The 24180-nt window shown below is 50.1% G+C and overlaps 2 protein-coding genes across 5 annotated transcripts in view; one reads left to right on the top strand and one right to left on the bottom strand.

Moving 5' to 3' along the window:
* The first annotated feature begins 2002 nt into the window (after positions 1–2002).
* On the top strand, positions 2003–9705 carry SFTPB (surfactant protein B). Of its 3 annotated transcripts, none has more exons than XM_059405689.1 (11): positions 2003–2112; positions 2465–2592; positions 2847–2918; positions 3287–3412; positions 3973–4101; positions 4373–4462; positions 5830–6007; positions 6204–6364; positions 6966–7046; positions 7546–7624; positions 9005–9705. In XM_059405689.1, the coding sequence occupies exons 1-10, from the start codon at positions 2043–2045 to the stop codon at positions 7606–7608; spliced, it is 1098 nt and encodes a 365-aa protein (XP_059261672.1). In that variant the 5' UTR covers positions 2003–2042; the 3' UTR covers positions 7609–7624; positions 9005–9705. The 3 variants fall into 3 exon arrangements, with proteins under 3 accessions (XP_059261672.1, XP_059261671.1, XP_059261673.1); XM_059405688.1 differs by lacking the exon at positions 9005–9705 and adding an exon at positions 8560–8825; XM_059405690.1 differs by lacking the exon at positions 9005–9705 and adding an exon at positions 8620–8825.
* USP39 (ubiquitin specific peptidase 39) overlaps positions 9558–24180 on the bottom strand; it is a 37201-nt gene continuing 22578 nt past the window's right edge. The window contains exons 11-13 of one of the 2 annotated variants that reach the window (XM_059405685.1): positions 21276–21411; positions 20043–20129; positions 9558–12233 (exon numbers count right to left, since the gene is read on the bottom strand). In XM_059405685.1, the coding sequence (XP_059261668.1) occupies positions 12168–12233; positions 20043–20129; positions 21276–21411 (289 nt within the window). In that variant the 3' untranslated portion in view covers positions 9558–12167. Of the gene's footprint in view, positions 12234–18034; positions 18550–20042; positions 20130–21275; positions 21412–24180 lie in introns of those variants that run through there. The other variant, XM_059405686.1, reaches the window with a different exon arrangement.

The following is a 24180-nucleotide window of genomic DNA, read 5'->3' on the forward strand; positions in this document are numbered from 1 at the left end:
GTCTGACTCCATTCCCCGGTGCCCCAGTGCTCAGGCACGTTGCATCCGCCAGCCTGCCACGTGGTTTAGCAGCCACCTGTGCCCAAGTTTGGGACAATGAGCTGAGGGCACAGATGATGGACAGCCTGCCCCGCGCAGCCCGGCCTCGAGCCTCTCTCATGTCTTCCGGGCTTCTTTCCTGTGGCCTGCCTGCCAGAGGCCAACAATCCAGGGGAGGACTCCCAGCCCTGGGGGATGGTGATCAAGCAGACAGAGGAGTCTGGGCCCCTGAATGACCTTATGAACCAGAACCATCCCCCCCACCGCCCTCAGAGACTCTGCCCTGGGATGGAAGTGAGAAACAAGCATGTCCTGGGAAGCCACTGGTCTCAAGGGCTCTGTGTTCCCGCTGTGAGACTACGCTGACCAGCGCACCTTGGGGACAGCCGTCCCCAAATCCTGCTCTGCTGCTCAATCAGTCCTGACTGCACCCAAACCGGCTGCGTCCAGCTTGACTCATCTGTTCCCCACCTAGTGACCCACTAGAACATTCCGGTCCCACCTTCCTGGCTCGTGCCCAAGTCACCTGCTCCTGATCTGTGGTCCCACATTCTCTTACTGACAAGGGCTTGAGCCAACAAACTCCATGTCACCTCCAGCATGTCACCTGACTATCCTGGGTGCAGTGGCACTAACTCCCGCCCCCCCCAAAGCTATGAGTATTGGGGTGCCTCCTGGAGCACAGAGGCTGGGAGCCTCTGCTGCAGAGGGCACCCCAGTCCATCAGATGCACTCCTCGCCAGCTGGTGGCAAGAAGCTAAGGCTCTACTCCTTGCATTCACAGAAGTGTCCTCCCCTGGGCAGGTGGTGAGCTTGTCCCCGGGTGTGTCCTACCAGTGGGACCTGACCCTGGAGCCCCTGCCAAGGACACTTTCTTTCTCTTGGACCTCCAGCGGTGGCCTGCCCCTACCCAGGAGTGGCCCCCAGAGGACAACTGGGCTGCTCAGGAGCCAGCCTGGAAATCCTATCCCTGCGTCCTTGTCTAAGGCTCTTGGGGTCACTTGGGGGTTTTGTTTCATATAAATACTCTTCTGAGGAATGACAATCCTGTATCCACAGACCCAGACGTGTTTCTGGGGAAAGGGTAAGGAGAGGTTGGGAGGTAGGTGGCCCAGGAAGGTCCCAGGTTTGTCCCTGCAGGGCTTGCCTGGGGTCAAGAGTCAGGCAGAGGGGCACCTGGGTGGCACAATTAACTGTCCGACTCTTGGTTTCTGCTCAGGTCATGCTCTCAGGGTTGTGAGATCGAGCCCTGCATTGGGTTCCATGCTCAGCACAGAGTCTGTTTGGGTTTTACACCCCCTTTCCCTCAACCCCTCCCCCCTGCATTCTCTCTCTCTTTCTCTCTCTAAGATAAATAAAAAGTCTTAAAAAGAGAGAGAGAGCCAGCCAGGAAGCTCTTAAGGGCATTGCTCAAGAGTGGAGGAAGCCCGAGGGGCTGGGAAGTAACGGGGCTCATTCTGGCTATCCCAGCCCTCTGTTTCCCCCACCATAGCCCAGAGAGATGCACCAGACGTGGGCACTCAAAAGTCCCCAATTGGGGCGCCTGGGTGGCTCAGACCTGCCTTCGGCTCAGGTCATGGTCTCAGGGTCCTGGGATCGAGCCCCGATTTTGCTTAGTAGGGAGCCTGCTTCCCTCCCTCTCTCTCTCTGCCTGCCTCTCTGCCTACTTGTGATCTCTGTCTGTCAAATAAATAAATAAAATCTTTAAAAAAAATTAAAAAAGTCCCCAATTGCAGGGACCCAGGAGTCCAGGCCCATGGGACTTAGTGCAGGAAGAGTGGGAACTGGAAACCAGCATGAGGCAGGAACAGTAGAAGGGGGATGGTGGTAGAGTGTCACTGCACAGAAGAGGCAGGGATCAAAGCACCTGGAGGGCTCTCCAGGACAAAGGCAAACACTGAGGTCCCTGCTGCTCTCCCAGAGCCCTGCCCCCCTCCGCCCCCCCACCCCGGCCAGGTATAAGGGCCCCCGCCCAAGCAAGGGCTCCAGGCTGTGGAGGTGACATGGCCCAGTCACACTTGCTGCTGTGGCTGCTGCTGCTCCCCACGCTGTGTGGCCCCGGTGCTGGTGCCGGTGAGTCTCCCCAGCCTCTCCTCAGCTCCCTCTCACCTGGGGTCAGGTGCGGAGGAGACTTCCAGGCCATCTCCAGGCTCTGAGCCAGGCATTATCCCCAGTTCGTTCAATATCCTCATTTTAAGATGAGGCAGCTCAGGCTCAGAGAGGTTCCCGGGCTTGTCTGAGGATACACAGCGGCTGGGGTGGGGAGGGCGGAGCGGGGGCACTAGAGCAGGTGGCGCCCTGCTCCTTCGGACTCCAGCATTTCTAAGGCCCCAGTGCTCCTGGTAAAATTAGATTTGGAGGTTGGGTGAAGTCAGAGTGCTAGGCATGGCCTAAATTCCACGGCTGCTCTGGCCCCGAATCACAGCTGACTGGACTGCCTCGTCCCTGGCTTGTGCCCGGGGCCCCGAGTTCTGGTGTCAGAGCCTGGAGCACGCACTGCAGTGCAGAGCCCTGGGGCACTGCCTACAGGAGGTCTGGGGCTTCGCAAGAGCTGTGAGTACCTCCCTCAGAGGCGCGGGGACTGGAGGCCTGGCATAGGGGTTGTTGGATAGCCTCTGCGTGCACCTGAGGGGACTCAAGGCCCCCCCAGGGGTAGGACGGGATGGATGATAAGACGGGATTCCATGGGACCGGATGGGACGGGGGTGGGTAGTGCCTGTGCTTTGGAGCGCTCTTTCAGCCTCATGCATCTAAGCTGGGAGCATACCCCCCACATCAAATGCTCCACCTTGGGGCCCCCTCTCCAGGATGACCTGTGTCAGGAATGTGAGGACATTGTCCGGATCCTCACCAAGATGACAAAGGAGGCCATTTTTCAGGTAATGAGGTCCAGATCCTGGATGAAGCTTGGGGGCCAAGAGATGGGGGACAGAACAGGACATAGAGGTCAGCCCCCTAAAGAGACCATCTCCAAGCCAAGAGTGAGGCATGGGTTTGCCTGGGGACTCCAGGAACCTCCCGGCCAGGAGAGGGTCCTGGGAGTGATCTCAGCAGCACAACCAGAGATGGTCTTTCCCAAGGGGGAGGATCGTCCTTGTAACCAGCTACTTAACCCCTCGGCACTCTCTCAACTCTGGTGCCCCAGGAGAGGGTGGCCAGCCGGCATCCAGGGACTTGGGCGGGCACAGACCTCGGAGGGGTCAGCCTGACTGTCCCCTCTACAACCTGTCTCCTCACTGCCTCCCAGGACACGGTGCGCAAGTTCCTGGAGCAAGAGTGTGACGTTCTCCCCTTGAAGCTGCTTGTGCCCCAGTGCCGTCACCTGCTGGATACCTACTTCCTAGTGGTCATTGACTACTTCCAGAGCCAGATTGTGAGGACGCAGCAACCTCACCTCCATCCTGCCTCCCCGATGGCCCCCATGTCCAGCCACGCCCAGAGCTACCCACACAACACCCCAGCCCACACCCCCCACGCCCCCTCCCACCGTGACCAGTCCAGGAGACATAGAGGCCCACAGCCAGATGGCCCAGGTCAGCCCTACTGGCTCACCTATGCAGGAAGGGCCCATGCAATAGGCTTACCAAACACCTACCACACCCTCACACCCTTCACACTCACACTTGTTCACACACTCATACCACATGTGCAGCCTCACGCAGAACCCACACGATCACATACTTGCACACACAAACACACTCACCCTCATGCTTGCACTCATCCATTCTCACAAACATACATGCATGTGCTCATTCACCCCCATCCCCAGACCCCTTCCAGGAGACCCCACTCAACCCCACCTCTGCCTTTTGGCTCCCCCAACCCTCACCACAGCACGCTAGGCCACAGCCCCCATCCAGCCTGCTGCCCCCCATTCCAGGCCCAATGCCAAGGGTCTTAGTGACCACTCCTTCCCCCTGCACTGTGCCTTAGAACCCAAAGGTCATCTGCAGTCACCTGGGCCTGTGCAAACTTGGGCATCCAGAGCCCGGGCAGGAGCCAGAGCTGTCAGACCTGCTGCCGGAGAAGCTGATCCTCCCGGGGCTGCCCGGAGCCCTCCAGGTGAGGGCTGGGCCTCATACCCTGGTGACAGAGGTCCCCTGCACTGTTGGCCCCTTACACAGATAGGTGGGCTTCCAGACAGCGAGGCCACAGCCAAGGCCCACAAGCACTTGCCCTGGAGAGGGCAGAGCCAGAACAGGGACAAGAAGCTCTAAGCAGGGCCTAAGGCAGGAGGGGTAAAGGGGAAGAGGAGGCAGGGGAGGCAGAGCCTGGAGGAAGCCTCCTCCCAGTGCCAAGCCTGGCCTCACCTGGGGGTGATTCTCTCCCGCAGGATCTGTCCGAGCGGCGGTTGCCCATCCCCATCCCCTACTGCTGGCTGTGCAGGACTCTGATCAAGCGGATCCAGGTTGTGATTCCCAAGGTGAGATGTCCAGGAATACGAGGAGCTTGGCAGGGCCTTCCATAGCTCTACCGTCCCCTTCCCTTCCTCATACCCTTGTCAGGGACCACACAAAGGAACCCAGAGCTCAGGCCCCCTGGGGGCGAGAACTAGAGTTCATTCAACACTTGTAAAGTCCCCCCACTATATGCCAGGCCTCGTGCCAGGTGTCAAAGAACAAAAGTGAACAAGACCTGGGTCTTGCCCACCAGCAGCTCATCATCAGATGGCAAAGAATCCCAGTGTTTTTTTCTTTTCTTAGAGAGAGCACATGGTGGGGCTTGGGGGAGGGCAAGGAGAGAATCTTAAGCAGGCTCCAGGATCAGCAGGGAGTCCAACGCGGGGCTCCGTCTCACCACCCTGAAATCAAGATCTGAGCCAAAATCAAGAGTTGGACACTCAACCGACTGAGCACCCCCAGGCACCCCAACAAGTGAGGTTTTTTAGTGATGGAAGCCACCTTGGCATGCTTGTGTGCCGATGAGACAGGCCAGCAGATGGGAGAAGCAGTGACCTGGGGAGAGACGACAGGGCCGGTAACGTACTGGAGAAGGTAGGGGCGGGGGTCCAGTGCACGAGCCAACAGGCTAGCCTTGGGCAGAGCCAAGAACTGTTCCTCTGTCATCAAAGCAGGGAGGTTAGGCTAGCGTGAGTTCTGACACTAGCAGTTGAAATGCACAAGCATTTGGTAAAATGAACCTGTTTGGAAGGTAGCAAAACTGAAGGATACAGTTCAGTGTCCTGCACCGCTCCCACCTTCCCACCAACAGGGGACAGCGTGGTCACAAGCAGAGCTAGAGCCAAGGCCAGCCTGGGGCACCCAGGTTCTTGACCCATGTTGGTTGAAAGAAGAAAGGATGGAGGGAATGAGCCAGAGTGTCCATCACCTCGGCCTCTCTCCTTGCCCTTCAGCCAGGAGGTGGAGTTTGGAATTCCGGTGGGCTGGGTAAAATACTCGCTTCCCCCAGGGGCTCCGGGAGCCACAGATGAAAGCTGATCCCGCTGCAGGGAAATGTGGCAAACCCAGCGTCTGTAGGGAGAAGACGCAGGTCTGATCACCACGTGGCCCGGTTGATGCCTGCCCCTCCGGGCTGGCCATGCTCCTTCCTGCGTTCCCAGAGTCTGTGGATGCCGAGCTGGGATGGTGGCCTGGCTCCTGCACTCACTTGGTGACTCTGGCTGGGCCCCTTGCACGCTCAGAGGCTGAGCGTCCTTATCTGTAAATGGCATAAGCATTCCCCCTCCCAGAAGGGTGCAGGGTCAAACCACAAAGTGCCCGCAGCTGCCGGGCGCAGTGTAGACCTTGCTGGGGCAGGTCCCACCGTGCCCTGTGTCTGCCCCCGCCCCAGGGCGTGCTGGCTGTGGCTGTGGGGAAGGTGTGCCACGTCGTACCCCTGGTGGTGGGTGGCATCTGCCAGTGCCTGGCTGAGCGCTACACTGTCCTGCTGCTCGATGCGTTGCTGGGCCGCGTGCTGCCCCAGCTGGTCTGCGGTCTGGTCCTCCGCTGCTCCAGTGAGGACGGCACCGGTGAGCCTGCCGCCCCGGGCCCCTCCCCAGTGCCCAGGCTCCTCTTTCCCAGCCCTGGCCTTGCACCACCCTCCCCCTTCCCCTTCCTCACCCTCTACCTCTCACCCCACCCCCACCACTCCTACCCCTGACACTGCACTGGTCAGGACTGGAAATGAGCTCCTCTGCAGGGCAGTCCTGATGGTTTTCTCTCCAGTCCTCCCAGCTCTGGAGTCCCTGCCTGAAGAATGGTCCCCTGAAGAGCCTGAGTGCCACGTCTGCATGTTCGTGACCACGCAGGCTGGGAACAGCAGTGAGCAGGCTGTGCCGCAGGCAATACGCCAGGCCTGCCTCAGCCCCTGGCTGGACAGGCAAAAGGTAAGGGATGGGCACATGGGGGACTTGGGACAATGGGCCTGCTCCCACTGGAAAGGCTTCCCAGTCAGAGACCCACACAGTCTAACCCTGCCCTGAAGGAGATCAAACAGGCAGAACATGGCCTCAAAACCTTGGAACAATAATACAGGGCAAAACCTGCCAAGGTCAGGCGTCACCCCTGGACAAAGGGCATGGGCCCCAGAGGACCTGCAGGCCTCCCTTGTGGACAAAGAGTAAGGACACGAATAATAGCAGGCCCACGAGAGCAGCAGAGGGCCTGGCCCTCTCTCCAGGGTCCCTGTCTGTCCTTGCCCCATCTCTCTGCTCCCTGGGGACGAGCCAGGCTTGAAGGCCCTAGAGTCCCAGGACTCAGAGTCCCTCAGAGTTTTAAGACCCTCCCTCCCTCTCCAGAGTCTCTGGCTTTCCCAACAGAAACCCTCCGTTTGAGCCGGCATCAGCCTGTTCCCAGCCAGAACTGCTCAGTGGGGGCGATGGCGGGACCTCCAGCGGGTCAGGAGGGAGCGCTGGAATGATGCAGAGAAGGGGAGAGTCCTGAGTGGGCCCGGTTCCCCCCGACACCTGTTTCTTTCTCCTTCCTCAGTGTGAGCGGTTTGTGGAGCAGCACACACCTGAGCTGCAGACCCTAGTGTCCGGGGGCCGGGATGCCCACACCACCTGTCAGGTGCTCGCTCCCTCCCAGCTGGTGCCAGGGCCTTGCTAGGCTCCCAGGGCCCCCACCCTCTCTGGCCCCTGATCACCGGCAGAGGCTTGGGTCCTCAAGGTCCAAGGCAACCCCAGGATTGCAGGCCCAGGACACTATTTTAACTGGGGTCCAGGAAAATCCACAAGAGAAGGGACAAGGAGACACAGAGGAAAGGATGGGGCAGCTTTAAAAAGCGTGGTTTGACGCACATTGTGGGATGGGGGTTGTTCGGTGAGCAGTGGGGGCAGGGGCTGCTAAGTGGGTGTTCTGGGCCAAGCATCCTACCTCCCCAGACTCCAAACCTAGAAGGCCCATGGCTCAGGAGTGGCTCGAGAGGTCTACAGGGTCACACCAAGAGCACCCACCAGAGGCAGGCGAAGTGAAAACTGCCCCTTCCAGCAGGAGCTTCCCATTCCCCTCAGCTGGGAAGTGGGAACAGGGCCCAAGGCCTCTGGACCTAACGCTGTCCCTTTGGCAGGCCCTGGGGGCATGTAGGACCACGTTCAGTCCTCTCGAGTGTATTCACATTCCTCACTTCTGACGCAAAGCCATGCCAGGTGAGTCTGGGCTCCCAGCTGAGGGGAGGAAGGGGAGGAAGAGGTAGATGGGTCCTGTACCCATCCGGACAGGGGCCCTGTGTTCCCCAAGCCGGAAGAGCTAGTCTCTGCTGCTGGTCGCCCCATCTTCCCCCTCAGAGGCCACAACTCAAGGCTCCTGAGTGCCCATCACAGCACGATCTCAAGAATGGCCTCCCTCACTCCCTCTCCTCAGAATCCCGCCATCCCTGGTGCTAGGCCAAGCTCCCACCTCCCTCGTCCTGTCCCAGGCCTCAGAGGGAGCTGCACTTCACCCTCTGTCCTCACTGATCTTCTGTATTTGACATACCAAGGCCAATCTTTCCTGAAGTTCAGGGGAAATCACACTTTGCTGCACAAAGATGTTGTCCCGTTAGAAGCCAGGAACCCCACCATCATTTGACGACCTCCTCCCAAGACACATTTCTCTCTTTCTGTCACTGTCTAAGTCAGAGGTAGAACCTTAGAATGGAGAGGTGAGTCAGATGCAGCCCCTGTGACCCCGGCCCTCAGGGCAGGGGAATGACTCTGAGAAGGACAGACACAGCAATGTGGGCTAGAAGTGTCCCTGAGAAAGAACTTGGCCCACTTCGCCATTCTCCTTGGAGCCAGCCCCTAACATAATGCTCATGTATTCATCTGTTCACTCATTTTTTGTTGTTGTTGTGGCTGCCTATGGCCAGGCCATGTTTTAGGGGCAAGGTCTACACTGTGAGGAATATGATGAACCCCACGCCCTCTTTGCACTCAGGCCCCAGGGTCCAACTCTTCCGTCTGGCTGGGGCAGCCCTGGCCTGCTGCTCAATGTCTCTAGAATCACAAGCCCCTGTGGGAGGCACTGGGGTAGAAGTGTCTGCCCCAACTCAGAGCTATCCCGCAAGGACCAAATTCATGTTTCCCCTCCACCCTGATGACAGCTGTGGGATCCCGGAGGCCAGGAAGCTGCCCAGGAGACCAGGGTGGTCTATTTTCCCCAGATCCTAAGGCTTCCAGCACCAGAAGAACCAGGTCTTCCAACCCTGTTGGAACAGGAACAGCAATGGATTGGCCCAGGGGGCCTGGGCGCTGGTCCTGACTCTGCCATCAACTGACTATGGGTTCCCCAGCCAAGATACGTTGCCCCGTCTCTGGCTCACATTCTCCTCAGTGGTAAAGGGGGGATTGAATAAAGTGGTTTCTAGGATTCTTGAGCTCTCCCCTGTGACAAGCCTCCTCCAGCTCCCTGTCCTCTGCCCACACTGAGAAAAAGTCTTTCACCCCCATGGTCACCTTCCCCATCTCCTTTAAGCTGATGGGCCATGAGCCCGCAGCTTGTAACCTCAGTCCTGCCATCAGGCTTACCTCTCCTGTCTCTAACCACAGCCCAAAGCAGAGCCACTCCCTTCCTCTCTGGGTGTGAGGAGCAGCCTGGGGGCATCTTCCAGAGATCTGTAAGACGGGGCTTCCGGCCCAGTCTACGAACTTCCGGCCAGACTTCACACCCCACTGGAGCCAGCCAGCTTCCGCAGCACCACAGCCTGGGTCCCCAGGAACTTGTCAGCCACACAGTCCTCCCCTGGCTCCAAGAGGACAGTGGGGTAGAAGCCGGGGCCCACCTCACTTTCATCTCCATGTGCATCAGATACGGGCTTTTACAGTGATTTTGCTAATACTTTCACAAAACTCAGATTCAGAAGAATTTTTAAAATGGGAACATCAAGTACCATAAAAGATAGATATATAAAGTCATAGTTTTTTTTTTTTTTAAAGTCAGGAAATCTCTGACTTGTCAAGAATGGACAAAGCAGGGCTCAAGCAGGGTGGGGAGGTGACTGGACAAGCTTTCATATTTGAAATGTTCTCCTGCTTAACAGCTATCATTTTAGGATATAAAAAGCGGTTTTCTTTTTATCTTTGTGTAAGGTAAGCTTCCAAGTTTTGGTGGAAATTCCAGCGTGATTCCATTTCTGCTATGATTTATCTCCTCAAAGCTCAGTTGGAGCACATGCTAAAAATCAGTTCTATGTAACCCAATGCCTGTAACAATACTAATAAAACCTATTGCTTCACACTAAAAGGAAAAAGACAGTCATTTAAAATGCCCCCGAAGCCACAGCCTCCCGCCTAGGGCAGCTGGACAGGGCAACGACATCACTCTGATCCTTAAGGGAGAGGTAGGCACCCACAGTGCCTCTCCCTCTGATAACTGCTTCCAGCCTGGCCCCTGCCTCTCACACTCCCTTCTCCCAAAGAATCTACTCACTGTGATAAAAGGAGGTTGTTAGGGCACCCAAAAAATCAAAATATACAACAGCAGCAATAAAATTAAATTAACCTTAAACTTTAAAGACCTAAGTGCCTGGAAGTGTCCCTTTATTTATAAGAACTTTTGTTATTATATGTCCTATTATGAAAGAAATACATGTTTATTTCAGAAAATTCAGAAACCGCAGGTGACAAAGGAGTGGAAATCTCCCCAATCCTACAATCCCAGGAGAGGACGAGAGCAGGATATGTTACTTTGGCACTGAGCTATAGACATTTCCAATCCATTTCCCCCACATCACGACCATTTAAGTTGCAGAGAAAAGCTTTCTATACACTTGGGGTAAGGATGTACACAAATCCCTGGCCTCTGAATTTGAACTTGTAAGTGGATGTTTGTAAATCTATAGCAGACTACTGTCTTGCATACCATTATTTTAATGGTAAGGTCAAGATCTCCAAGAGAAGAATGTTTAAAATTTTTTAAAAGCTCGGCTGGGAAGAGGACGACGAGACAGAGCCTGGACGTGAGGCAAGTGCGGGGATGAGCTCCTAAGGATGGCAGACAGGCTTTCCCGCAACAGGAAGGTCAGGAGAGGGCCAGCTTGTGGGAGGAGAGAACTGCAGGAGGTGGCTGCAGCTGAGACTCAGGGGATCCCTGAGACGTGCTCAGCATCCTGCACCCCCAGAGCAGGGTGGTAAAGGAGAAGCCCCAGGAGGTGTGAGGGCCGAAGAGCAGAGAGGACTTGTTCTTCACTTCCCAGGGTGTGAGGAGAACACAAGCCCCTCGGAGAAGGCTGCCTCCAACATGGCATCAGGAAGGGTGCAAAATATAGCCTTCAAGAGGGGCCTAGCAAATAGGCCTGAAGACAGCCACAGAGGGTGCCCCCTCCATGGTGCAGAAGAGCAAGCACACCCCCAGTGCCCAAGAGGCCATCAGAATCCACGTGGGACAAACTGGGGGGCCCTCAAGAGCCCACGACTGGGGACAAAGCACTGACAGATGTAGTGCACCTTGAGAGGAACAGAAGTCAGACATGAGAGCCCATCACAATGCAAGGAAAGGGGACCAAGAGGACCAAGACAGTACCATCCCCAGTACCTCCCCTCATGACCGGGCACTTTGACACTCATTCCCTGAGAAAATGGAAGTAGGATCCAGTCGTTAGTAACCCAAGAGGAGCTGAGTATTAAAAGAAGGGGCTGCAAATGTTGATAGCAGCATGTCCACAACAGCAAAACTATGGAAAGAGCCTAGATGTTCATCAACAGATGAATGGATAAAGAGGATGTGGTGTATATATACAATGGAATACTATGCAGCCACCAAAAAGCCGAAATCTTGCCATTTGCAAGGATGTAAATAGAACTAGAGGGTATTACGCTAAATGAAAAAAGTCAATCAGAGAAAGACAATTCTCTCACTGATAAGAAAAAATTGAGGAACGAGACAGAGTATCATAGCGGAAGGGAGGGAAAAATGAAACAAGACAAAACCAGAGAGGGAGACAAATCATAAGAGACTCTTAATCTTAGGAAATAAACTGAGGGTTGCTGGAGGGGAGGGCGTTTGGGAGGGATGGGGTGGCTGGATGATGGACACTGAGGAGGGTTATGTGCTATGATGAATGCTGTGAATTGTATAAGATTGATGAATAACAGACCTATATCCCTGCAACAAATAATCATTATATGTTAATTAAAAAAAAAAAAAAAGGAGAGGAAAGGAAAGGAAAGAATAGAAAAAAAGAAAAAGAAAGGGCTGGGCACATGGGTGGCTCAGTCAGTTAAGCAACAGACTCTTGATTTCAGCTCAGGTCATGATCTCAGGGTTGCGAGATTAAGCCCTCTGTAGGGCTCTATGCTGGATGTGGGGCCTGCTTGGGATTCTCTGTCTCTCATAAATTATTTTTTTTTTATAAATAAAAAAAACAAGAAGGGATTCAGTCACTTTCTAATGGAAATGTTATATTTTGGGGGCTTAAGAGCCCAAATTAGTTCAATTATAAAACAATAAAGATAGTTACTCTCATGTCCCAATTAATGACTAAGATTTAAAATCTACAACATAATCATTGTAACATTTTATCACAAATCATTCCAAACTTTTCTCTACATATATACAAAAATATATGTAACAGATTTTTTTTTTCTTTAGACTTTATTTATTTATTCAAGAAAGAGATGGGGCGCCTGGGTGGCTCAGTGGATTAAGCCGCTGCCTTCGGCTCAGGTCATGATCTCAGGGTCCTGGGATCGAGCCCCGCATCGGGCTCTTTGCTCAGCGGGAGCCTGCTTCTCTCTCTCTCTCTCTGCCTGACTCTCCGCCTACTTGTGATCTCTCTCTCTGTCAAATAAATAAATAAATAAAATCTTTAAAAAAAAAAAAAAAAAAAAAAAAAAAAAAAAAGAAAGAAAGAGAGAGGCAGAGAGGGAGAGAGGGAAGCAGAGTCCCCACTGTGCAGGGAGCCTGACTCTAGGCCAATCCCAGGATATGACCTGAGCCAAAGGCAGCTGCTTAACTGACGAAGCCACCCAGGCACCCCTATATATAACAAATCTACAAAAATGGAAACATTCTGCATCTACTTTGTAAACTGAGTAACTGCTTTGTTCATTTAAAACTAATCTTTCTGGGGGCACCTGGTGGCTTAGTCTGTTGAGTGGCTGGCTCTTAGTTTCAGCTCAGGTGGTGATCTTGGGGGTTTGTGGATAAAGCCCCGCCTCTCTGTGCTCAGCAGGGAGTCTGCATAAGATTTCCTCCCCCTCTCTCTCTGAAATGAATAAATAGATCTTTTTTTAAATTAAAATAAAAAATAATATATAATAGAATATTTCCAGGGACTCCTGGTTGGTTGAGTTGGTGAAGCTCACAACTCTTTTTTTTTTTTTTTTTAAGATTTTATTTATTTGACAGAGAGAGAGCACAAGTAAGCAGAGCAGCAGGCAGAGGGAGAGAGAGAAGCAGGCTCTCTGCTAAGCAGAGAGCGATGCGCCACTCAGGAGCCCCGAAGATTGCAACTCTTGATCTCAGGGTTATGAGCTTGAGCCCCAGGTTGGGTGTAGAGATTATTTAAAAATAAAATCTTAGGGGGACCTGGGTGGCTCAGCGGGTTAAAGCCTCTGCCTTTGGTTCAGGTCATGATCCCAGGGTCCTGGGATCGAGCCCCGCATTGGGCTCTATGCTCAGCGGGGAGCCTGTTTCCCCACACCCCTGCTCTCTGCCTGCCTCTCTGCCTACTTGTGACTTCTCTCTGCCAAATAAATAAATATTTCTTTTTAAAAAAATCTTAAAAAGGGGCACCTGGGTGGCTCAGTGGGTTAAGCCGCTGCCTTCGGCTCAGGTCATGATCTCAGGGTCCTGGGATCGAGTCCCACATCGGGCTCTCTGCTCAGCGGGGAGCCTGCTTCCCTCTCTCTCTCTGCCTGCCTTTCCATCTACTTGTGATTTCTCTCTGTCAAATAAATAAATAAAATCTTAAAAAAAAATCTTAAAAAATAAAGTTAAATAAAATAAAATAAAAAATAATTGACTTTTTCCTTCAAGTCAATTGCAAGATGTGAAATTTGGGGGGATGAAAACTATGTACATCTTTACTTCTACTAGAGGTTGCATCACACACTACCCCTCTGTGCCAGTCACATAGGCTTCTATCCCAGTAACAAACATGTGCCTCTTCTCCACTCCCACCAACACTCAGTATTAGCAATCTTTCAAATCTTTGCTAATCCAAAATGTAAAAACAACCTCGCTGCTTGTTCTTTTCCCCTTCTTCGGTTACGAAGTAAACACTTTTACATATTTATCGGCCATTTATATTTTATCTTTTGTGAAATGCCTATTGGGGTTTTTGCTCAATTTTCCATAGAAGTATTCTTTTTCTTTTTTTTTTTTTTTAAAGATTTTATTTATTTGAGATAGAATATGCATGAGCAGTGGGGAAGGGCAGTGGGGAGGGCCAGAAGGAGAGTGGGTAGCAGATTCCCCACTGAGCAGGGAGCCTGACCACAACCACACGGGGCTCCATCCCAGGAGCCTGGGATCATGACCTGAGCCAAAGGCAGATGCTAAACTGACTGAGTCACGCTGCTTGTGAGCCCCAGTAAAAATATATTAGGTATATTCTTTACTGTTCTGTAAGCTGTAAAACTCATACTGTCTTACCTTTAGGTTATGTGTCCCATGTATCTGTCTTTTCCTTTGTGATTTCTGGCTAAGAAGACACAAATTCCACTTCTCTCTCATGTGCTGGTCTGACCAGATAGAGCCTGAGGTCTCCAAACCAGAAGCCTGTGACCCCAGTTCAGACAGCAGTGGTGGAAGCACACATCACCCACAAAGGCCCTAAAGCTTCTGCACACAGAGTCAGCTCTGAGCAGTGGTTCTAAACATTTCAGGCAACAGTGTCTATTGTCAATATCTTGGGTGGGTTTAAAGTGACAAAATCTGGGCACCTGGGTGGCTCAGTTAAGTGTCTGTCTTTGGCTCAGGTCATGATCTCAGGGGCCTGGGATCAAGCCCCACATTGGGCTCTGTGCTCAACAGGGAGTTTGCTTCTCCCTCTGCCCCTTTCCTCACTCATGTTCTCTCTTCCTCTCAAATAAATAGATGAATAAATAAATACAATCTTTAAAAAATAGACAAAATCTGATCCTGGAGTTTCAGGATAAAGTCCCGCATTGCGCACCCTGCTCAGCAGGCAGCCTACTTCTCCCTTTGATGTTCCCCACCTCATGCTCCCCCACTCTCAAAAAATCTTAAAAAAAAAAAAAGACAAAATCATTTGTGCAAAACAAAGCTACAGAGAACACAGACTTAGCACTATATCACTTGCCCCATGAACATTAAGTTAGCAGCTGAGTTTTAAGCGCCAAGCATTTATGTAGGGCTGGGCACAAAAAAACAGTTCCTGTCTGCCCTTTGGGAACTTAGAGCCTAGTTGGGAAGACAGACATTAATCACAGAATCATAGCAGGAAAAGAAAGGAACACCTCAGGTATAATATGTGTTACCACTCAGAGACACGCATGGTACTGAGGAGGTGGGAGAGGTCAGAGAGACAAAGGAAGAGCAAGTTAAAAGGGAGAGAGCATCCCTAGCAAAGGAAGCAGATGGCAGAAAGGCCTGCATCTTATGGCCCATCTGAGCAATGGAAGGAAAGACAGGGAGCCTGGGACTGACGACCAGGAGGAACTTCCCAAGTCCTGAGGCTGAGAGGCTAAGGATTTCCATCTAAGAGCCAATAAAGTGTCTTCAGTGGGAAATCAGGGTATACGGGAGAAATAACTTGGTTAGGCGTGCGCTTTAAAGGATTGGTCTGGCCGAAGTGTGAATGAATAGGGAGAAGCGGACACAAGAAGGGGTGGAGACCTGTTAGACCATTGTAAACAGAAGTTAGTGATAGCTTAAACTAGGATGAGAGTGGCAGAGGGCCTGTGCCGAAGTCACATGGATCCTGGAGAACAGCATCAGACTACGGTAAACGTAATCAGATGGGGACTCCAGCTGAAGCTGTTGTCCCAGTTGTAGCGTCTTTACTGATGATACAGCACAGCCCTCGGTCCTTGGCCTGCAGCTTTAGCTCTTTTTTCTCCATATCAATTTATAAAGATGACAAGAAATAGTTAGCTTTTACCTGGCAGGACACCTTCACAGCGTTGTCTCAGGACAATGTCAATTCTCCCCCTACCATCATACTGTGCTGGTATCTTGGTCATCCTGACATTCCACAAAACATCACACTTTTCCGCTATGCTGATGACAGTATGATGATGCTAACCAATGAGCAGGAAGTGACAAGTTTTTGTTTGTTTGTTTGTTTTTTTAAGATTTTATTTGAGAGAGAGAGAGGAGAGCTAGCATGAGTTAGGGGAAGAGCAGAGTGGAAGAGAGAGGGACAGCAGACTCCTTGCTGAGTGTGGACCCCGATGAGGGGCTTGATTCCGGAACCCAAACCAAGAGTCAGACAGTCAACAGCCACCCAGGCACCCCGTGACAAGTACTTAAGCAAACAAGAGGGTGGGATTTAACCCTGAAACAATTCAGGGGCCTGCCACCTTGTAAGTTTCTGGGGATCTACAGTGTGGTCTAGAGTACGTCAAAGTATCCCCTCCTTTGTGAAAGTCAAGCTGCTGTAACTCTTAACACTTACCACCTGCCCCACCTGCTTGGGCAGGTCCAAAGAAAAAGGGCACAGTGCATGGTAGCCTTTTTTAGCTTTTGGAGAGAACATATACTACATTAGGGTGTGCTACTTTAACTCAGAGACCGCAGTAGAGCTACTAGTTTCAAAGGGAGGCCAGGACAAGAAGTTTCCAAAGCTCAAGCCGTAAGATAGACTGCTCTATTCCTTGCACCTAAGGATCCAGGCTGGCCGAAATTTTGAAGTGTCCTTGGCAAATGGGAACACTGAATGGAGCCTCTGGTAAGAACCATCAGGAGAATCACAGGGCAGAATTTCAGGATTTGGGGACAAGTCTATGCCCTCATCTTCTGCAGATACCTATTCTCTTTCTGAGAAACAGCTTTTGGCTAGCTAGTGGGCCATAACAGACTGAGCACCTAAACACGGGCTAACAGGTGACCATGCAAACTGCATCTCCTGCACTCATGAACCTGCTGTGGTCTGACTCAACAAGCCCCAATGTTGGCCAAGTGCGGCTGCAAGCTACCATTAAATGGGTAGTCTATTAAATCAACCTCAGGCAGGGCCAAAAGGCACAAGTTACATGAGCAGGTGGCCCACATTCCTTTAAGACCAACTCCTGTTGCATTGCCTCCCCGGGCGTTCCTTAAGACCAGCTGACCAAGGAAGATGAAATGCAAGCCTGGTGTACGGACGGATTCGTACAAAATACTGGTCAGGCTGCAAGTGGATAGCTGTAGTACTTCGTCCCTATTCAGGGTGACAGTGGAAGACAGTGGTGAAGGGAAATCCTCTAGTGGGCTTAACTACAAACAGTATACTGGGTTGCTTACTGTGTTTGGAGTATGAGACAGCCAAAAGTTCAGACCTCAACTAATTCATGGGCAGTTGTCAACGGCTGAGTTGGATGGTCAGGGATTCAGAGTCTGGCGAAGAGGTCTAAGGACAGACTCCTTGAATATACTATATAGATCTATTACATTACACTATATATACTATATACCATATATATGCTACACATATTACTACAGTAACATAATAAACATACTTTGCAAGTACTTGTTTTGCATCTGAATGGCTCCCAAAGGCATCTGCTGCAGAGGAGACCCTTAATAATGAGGTTTATACGAGTGACATGACCTGTGGAATGCCAGCCAACAGCCTTTCTCCAGTGCTTGCCCAGTGAGCTTGTGAGCCACCACCGCAGCAACAGAGGCTCCACATGAGCTCAACAACCTGGACTTCCCCATACCCTGACCTGAGCAGTACTTCTGCTGAACAGCTGATCTGCCAACAGCAGGAATGAACAGTGAGTGCCCAGTAAGGCACTGTTCCTTGTGAGCATCGGCTAGGCATGTGGTGCAGGCGGATGACATCATCTATTCTGGAAGCATGGATCTGACCTCAGAGGACACGGGCCTAGCACTGAGTCCTGAGGAATCTCAACTTTTAACAGCCAGAGAGAGGAAGAGGAGTCAGCAAGGGACATCCTGAAGTTGTCAAAAAGCTAACAGCAAACAGCGACAGACTTCCAGAAGTCCAGGTTGCTCCTACCTCCCTATAAGAGACCTCGCTGTGGGTGACTGACTGCCACCAGCAGCTGTGTCTTTACATCGCCCACATTTTCAGCCTGCCATAGTGCTTGGGCTGAGGCCACACTTTCTCCAGGCTGGTCCTCATCAACAGCTGAGCTTGAAAAAAGCCTTTTCCGCTTGATTCTTCTCATCAACAAGCTTTGCTCTGCGTGCCCCACTGGCCTGGCTGAGACTCTCAGAACTGTGCTGCAGTCCGAGATCCCTCCTGCCTGCCTTCCCTCCTCCTTCCCCCACACGGCCTTGCATGCACTCAGCCTGAAGCCGCCCACCTCCACACTTCTAGTTAAGCACAGGAATTTATTGCTTTAGTCAGATACTTTGTTACCTGGAGACAAAATGCATCCTAAATGACACACCACCCACAAGCTGACAACAGCCTAAGGGAAGGATATAAAACAAGAGGCTGGTTTAAAAACAGGAAAACATTTAATCCATTCCAATACACATCAGGAAATGAACTGAACCACAGGAAAAACACCTATGATGGAAGGACATTACTGGCTTCATGCTCTTATTCCTAGAACCCTGAGGCTCTGATACGGAGAAGACATTATCTTGTCCTTCAGATACTCCCAGAAGACCAGAAAGAAATTACACACATCTGTTACAGAGTTCTGGCCTGCTGAAGCTAGAAGGGAGCTAGACAGGAAGGAGAAAGGATCATTAATCTATAATCAACTGATCAGAGAATAGCTGGGTGACGGTGCAGAGCCATCCCAGGTGTGTGGGCCCCTCTGATGCCCTGGGATGAACCTGAACCCACAAAACGGGTTAGCTCAGGGAATGTGCCAGTCGGCCCATTGGTCAGCTACAGTTTTGGTATTATTACACCTTCAGCCAAAGCCCTGGGGAGCAAAACCCCAAAACTCCTCCTTCAAGCCCCCTGCTGGTTGGTTTCATCATTATCTCGCCTCTTCCAAATCTGTAAGAAATGAATACAACAGACATGTAGGAGGTGGCACTCAATCTACACGCATTTACCACGTACCTGTTCTACCCTAGGTGAGGGACAGCCCCTCGCTCCAGATCCATATTTTGGCTGTCCCCTGAAACGAACCCCATCCTCCTTCAGAAATTACCCCTTTTTTGATTTTTATCTTTCTACCCATCCCCCTCTCCTTACCTTCTATGCCATACTAGCTTTCTAGAAAAGAACTTCTGGTTAAGACTAGACATAGACAAACAGACAAAGTCACTAAAGAGTTATCTCTAGAATGGGAAGTGTCTCCATTGGTTTTTACGAAGCTATAGCTTTTTTTTTTTTTTTTTTTAAAGATTTTATTTATTTATTTGACAGGCAGAGATCACAAATAGGCAGAGAGAGGAGGAAGCAGGCTCCCTGCTGAGCAGAGAGCCCCACGTGGGGCCCGATCCCAGGACCCTGAGATCATGACCTGAGCTGAAGGCAGAGGCTTTAACCCACTGAGCCACCCAGGTGCCCCACGAAGCTATAGCTTTTTGACACCATGGAACAAGGGTCGTGAAAAGAGCAGAATGGGGTGTGGCGCTGCCTTTTCTACCGTCTTGGATCTCTGTGCTTTTTGCAGAACCTCCAACAGCCCTTGGTTGGGACAGAGCAGCCCAAGGTGTGCGAGCTCTGTGCCCTGGAGGAACCTCTGTGAAGAGGATCCAGGGATACAACTGCTATTTTCATTGGGACACAAGTGGCAGTTACTAATTATGATGACTGTACTTTGGATTTGCTGCACCTTTTTTTATAGTAAGATACCAAATGCTTAATAAGGATGTTTTATTTAACCCACTAAGCAGATATCAAAGGGAGCATTTTAAAGAGAATTCCACCATTCTGAAAAATGGGTCAAATTCTTGAATTCAACATACTCAGTGTGTTTGTAAGCTTATGGTATGACAAGACAAAACAAAGCTATAGGTTTTTCTTATTCTCTGTCTTCTTTCTATGCCAGGTACCAGGGCAGTTACAAAGAGAAACAGAGATACTCTGCTCCACAAGCTCTCAATCCAATAGAGAGAACATTAAAATACTAAGGTTGGTGCTCTGGTAAAGGCATGCAGAAAGCACTCTGAGGTCACAAAGAGCACTAACTTGGCCTGGGATGCTGGGGACAGCTTCAGAGCCAACTCCTAGTTAGGGTCCTGATGATTCTGGGCTCTCCCTCCTTGAAACCTCTGCAAAACTAACCTGGCCACACTTATAACCCCCTTGCTCATCCATAAACCTTCCATGCTTCCCAGCCCTTCTCTTTTCTAGCAATCACCCCTGGGCTCTCAGGGCCATATAATCTGGCCCCATCTTACTCCTCCGAGCATCCCAAGAAGTACCCAGCCTAACCAAGGGTTTAACTCCATCCCACTTCCTGCCTTCACCCACATCATTCCTCTCACTGGCCCCATACCCTCTCTGTTCAGCACACACCAAGTTCGTGGCTAACCCACCTGAATGTAAGCCTCTGAAAGCGTGATCATCTGGGGAAGGATGTCAGTCACCTGCAGGTCTTGTAATTCATACCATTTGCCCGTCCCCTGCAAAAAGTATGAAGGGATGGGTTAGTGTGCTCCCTAAAACCAAAAGGTGTAGGACAGGACTGCAGCAAAAAGTGAGAAAAATCAGAATAGCCATTAGACCACCACTCGGCAAGAGTCATAATTAAGCGGGTGCATGGCTTCTGCTTGGCATTATTTGATTTAAAGAGCTTTTGGGGTGCTGGCTCTTGCTTTCTGCTCAGGTCATGATCTCCCGATGATGAGATCAAGCCCTGTGTTGGGCTCTGCATTTAGCACATAGTCTGTTTAGGATTCTCTCTGCACCCCTCCCATCTCTCAAATAAATACATTTTCTTAAAGGATACAAGTGAGCTGAACACACATTAAACAGTTGGCATACTTTCTAGCACACAGTGAAACGCTGGATAAACAGAGCTACTTATTACACAGTCCCAGAAGACTAGTCAAATTAAAACAATCTGTGCTAATAATCTGTGTGATACCAAATATATCTTAAGTACATGTTTCATCCATTTTTAGATTGAGACAAATTCAGAAGTGTTTTTAGCTAAAGAAACCTTTAGAGCAGTGCTTCATAAACTTTAATTACATACCAGAGGGTCTTGTTTAAAATGCGGATTCTGATTCAGGAGGTTTGGGTGGGGCCTAGGATTCTGCATTCCTAGCAAGTTCTCCTGTATGTTAATGCTGCTAGCTGGAGAACGCCACTTCAGGTGGTAAGGCTCTAGTCTGGTACAGAGGTGCTCAGCCTTAGCTGCACAGTGGAATCTCCTGGATAATTTAACACCATGCTGCCTGCTTCCCACCTCCAGATAATCTAATGCAATCTCTCAAGTCTGACTTGAGCCAGATAATACTTCACTATGGGGCTGCCTGGGCACTACAGGATATTTAGCAGCAGCCCCAGCCCAGGTGAAACCCAACAGGCACAAATTACACTGTTCTAACCTAACTGGCCTGGAATGGCCCAGGTGTCAGGATTTTAAAATCTCCCCAGGTGAGTACAACGTGCGGCCAAAATTGAGAACCACTGCCTGAAACTAACCACTGATGACTGACAGCTCTATTACTTGAAGAACAGCAAGGTCAAGGCCAAGACTGGGCAAACTGAAGAGAGCTGCCCACTGAAATGCCAAAGGCAAAAGCACCATTTCTGCCACTCACATGATGAAGCACATGGATCCGGTAGGAGCCCTCCGAGGGCTTGCCGTCATGGACAATGTTGGCAATGAGGTCGTACGTGGTATTCTTGTGCACTGCTTGTACTTCCTCAGACAGGTACTCTCTCAGATCCACATTTCTAGTGATGATGACAATAAAGCCACAAGATCAGACAAAGGCTATGGAGGTCAGGGAAACAGTCCTACATCAACGGACCACAGAGCTACTGAACCCTATTTTAGGAGCCCAGATCTAGGTAGGCCTGCAGAGCCTTAGAAGCCCAGGCTGGTGGAAATTCACATCATTTACCACAAGCATGAGACAAACTAGAAAGACTGGCTCTATGGGGAAAGCACACTAAAAAAGGGAGGCCTGGCCATCAAAGATGCGGGGCCTCACAACATTCAGATTAGAACTGGAATGAGGGCTTCTGCCGCTTCAGAGATACATGGGAATCTGAGCAGGTTACAAAGCCCAAGGCTATTTGAGGATATGAAAAGAGTGTCACCATCTCCTCTAAGATAGTGAGGATTAAGGGAGACATGACTAACACGCTGCCCTCTCTCCGAATACCATAGCCGCAGTGTTCATTTGATGCTGGGTCCCTAGCCTCTGGCTATGGAAGGTCTGACCGCATGATTCTATGAGTTGCCACTGTATACAATCATTTTCACAATTTCAACGTGGCAAAATGGGCAAACGAGCAGCTTCAGCACGGAAGGAGAATTTACTCAAGGTAAAGAAGAAAAGCAGCTAGAACCAGGCCCTGGAGAAGCAGCAAGATCCAAGAGACCGGCATGACCTCTTTTCTGTTTCTGACACTGATTTTGTTTTTCCCCCTCTTTTGGCAGCCCCACTTTCTCTTCTTTAGGTGACCCACCCTGGCTACTCTACAGCTTCCCAATTTTTCAGTTCTGGTGGCCAAAAGAAACTACTGACTACGTTCCTGCAACTGGGACTGCAAAATATTTTATTGTGAATACCTTAACATTCCCTTTCAAATACAGAGAAGCACTCTTGAATCTGGAATAAATCTCCTTTCGTGTTTTATGTGTTGGATTCTAACCATCAGTTGAAGCATAAATGTATATACCAGTTACTGCAAAACCAAGTGCTATAGTAAATGTCAACTATGAAAATGGGAAAAAGACAATTGTGACGAAATTTCCTTAGTTAAAACTATACAACAGAAACAGAGTGATCGTGAACATGCATAAGAGAATGTATCATATTTCTAATCTCTCTAGAACTGACATGCCGTCTCATGTACTACCATTCAAGATATGAACTCCAATAATGTCATCCATGAAGGATTCAGAGGAAATGTTAACCGCAGTCATGGCCATGGTCACTTCCAGATGGATATCTCCCTCTGAATTATAGACTGTGAATACATTGCCTGTCCAAAAATACAAAAACTCTTCTATGTAAACATTGTCGTAATAAACGAACATGTAACTTTGTTCCAATTACATCAGGGAGATCTCTACCTGTTAGAGATAGCTCTTTATTTCTGCAGCTTAACAGAGTACCATATAGACTGCAAGGCAACATTTATTGTTAAAGATAATCTGGATAGTAGTTGAAGGAAATCCATCTGAGTTCCAGAGAGCCAGAAGACCTGCTGGCTGCTAAGAGTGGTCTTCTCCAGCTGCCTCTCCTCGGCTTTAACAAGACCTGTCCAGACTTATTTATCCAAACAAGTCCTAGAGAATCTTCAGGAGTATAAATACTCATGTTTTCATGACTAAACCAAAACCGTTTAGTGATAAAAGGGAATGAATACACGATAAATCATTTTGTTTTAGAAAACAGCCAAAGGCTCCCACTACACTCTTCTCCCAATCAGAACAGTCCAATTCAGAGAATACCTAACTAGCTGGAAGTACAGCTCTAATCCTGTGCTCCAGAAACCCTAACCCCAGATGAGCAAAGGGCACCTAATCACCACAAGTGTGATCAGTCACCAGTAAAACGATGTATTATGAATAAAACACAGAAGAAAAATTAGGTAGGAAAAGGTTCCTTTTTGAAAAGTGGAGACTTCAGGGGCGCCTGGGTGGCTCAGTCGATGGAGCATCTGACTCTTGGTTTTGGCTCAAGTCGTGATTTCATGGGTCATGAGATCGAGCCCTGCATCAGGCTCCTTGCTCAGTGTGGAGTCTGCTTGGAATTCTTTCCCTCTCCCTCTCCCTCCCCCTGCTTGCACGTGTGCTTGCTCAATCACTCTTTCTTTCTCGCCTATATACTCTCTCTCTAAAATAAATAAATCTTAAAAAAAAAAAAAAAAAAAAAGAGTGGAGACTTTAGCTAATCTAGAACCGTATTACTCCAAAAGTAATTATAGTGCACAAAGCATTTAAGATGCAGGTTTCCGGAATTAGTCTCTAAAAGGATGACTAGCTAAGAATTAATCTTTTTCTCAACTTCTCCAAAGTCAGCTTTCCAAAGAACAAACTAATGAAGTCAGTAACCAAAACCTAAAAGCAACAAGTAGCCAAATAAACATACTCCAGGTGCAACATAAAAGAAACCAATGAGAGAGGCCATTTCTGTGGTGACTAAGCAGGATCTATCATCCATGCATAGTCCTCCTTCCTCCGGAACTGCCCTCTAGTCAAGAACACTCCCTCCTCCCAGGAACACACTGGTGACTGTGGCAATTAACAAGAGTCCAGTTCTGAAAGAGAACCTACTAGATGGACTTCCAAAGAAAGGTTCTCTATGGTCTCACTCAAGGTAGCACATAGCCGGTTTTCATGTCCCCTAATTTCACTCTGTTCCACAGACAAGATGCTAGTGAAGAACAGGAAGGAAAGTGTGGGAAAAGCAGGTAAGAGATGCTCCTGTAATGCTAACTACAAAGGTGTCCTCTCCTCACCCCCTCAACTGTTCTCAGATTCCTGGT

Source organism: Mustela nigripes, chromosome 7 (genome assembly GCF_022355385.1).
Source record: "Mustela nigripes isolate SB6536 chromosome 7, MUSNIG.SB6536, whole genome shotgun sequence".
NCBI lineage: Eukaryota > Metazoa > Chordata > Mammalia > Carnivora > Mustelidae > Mustela > Mustela nigripes.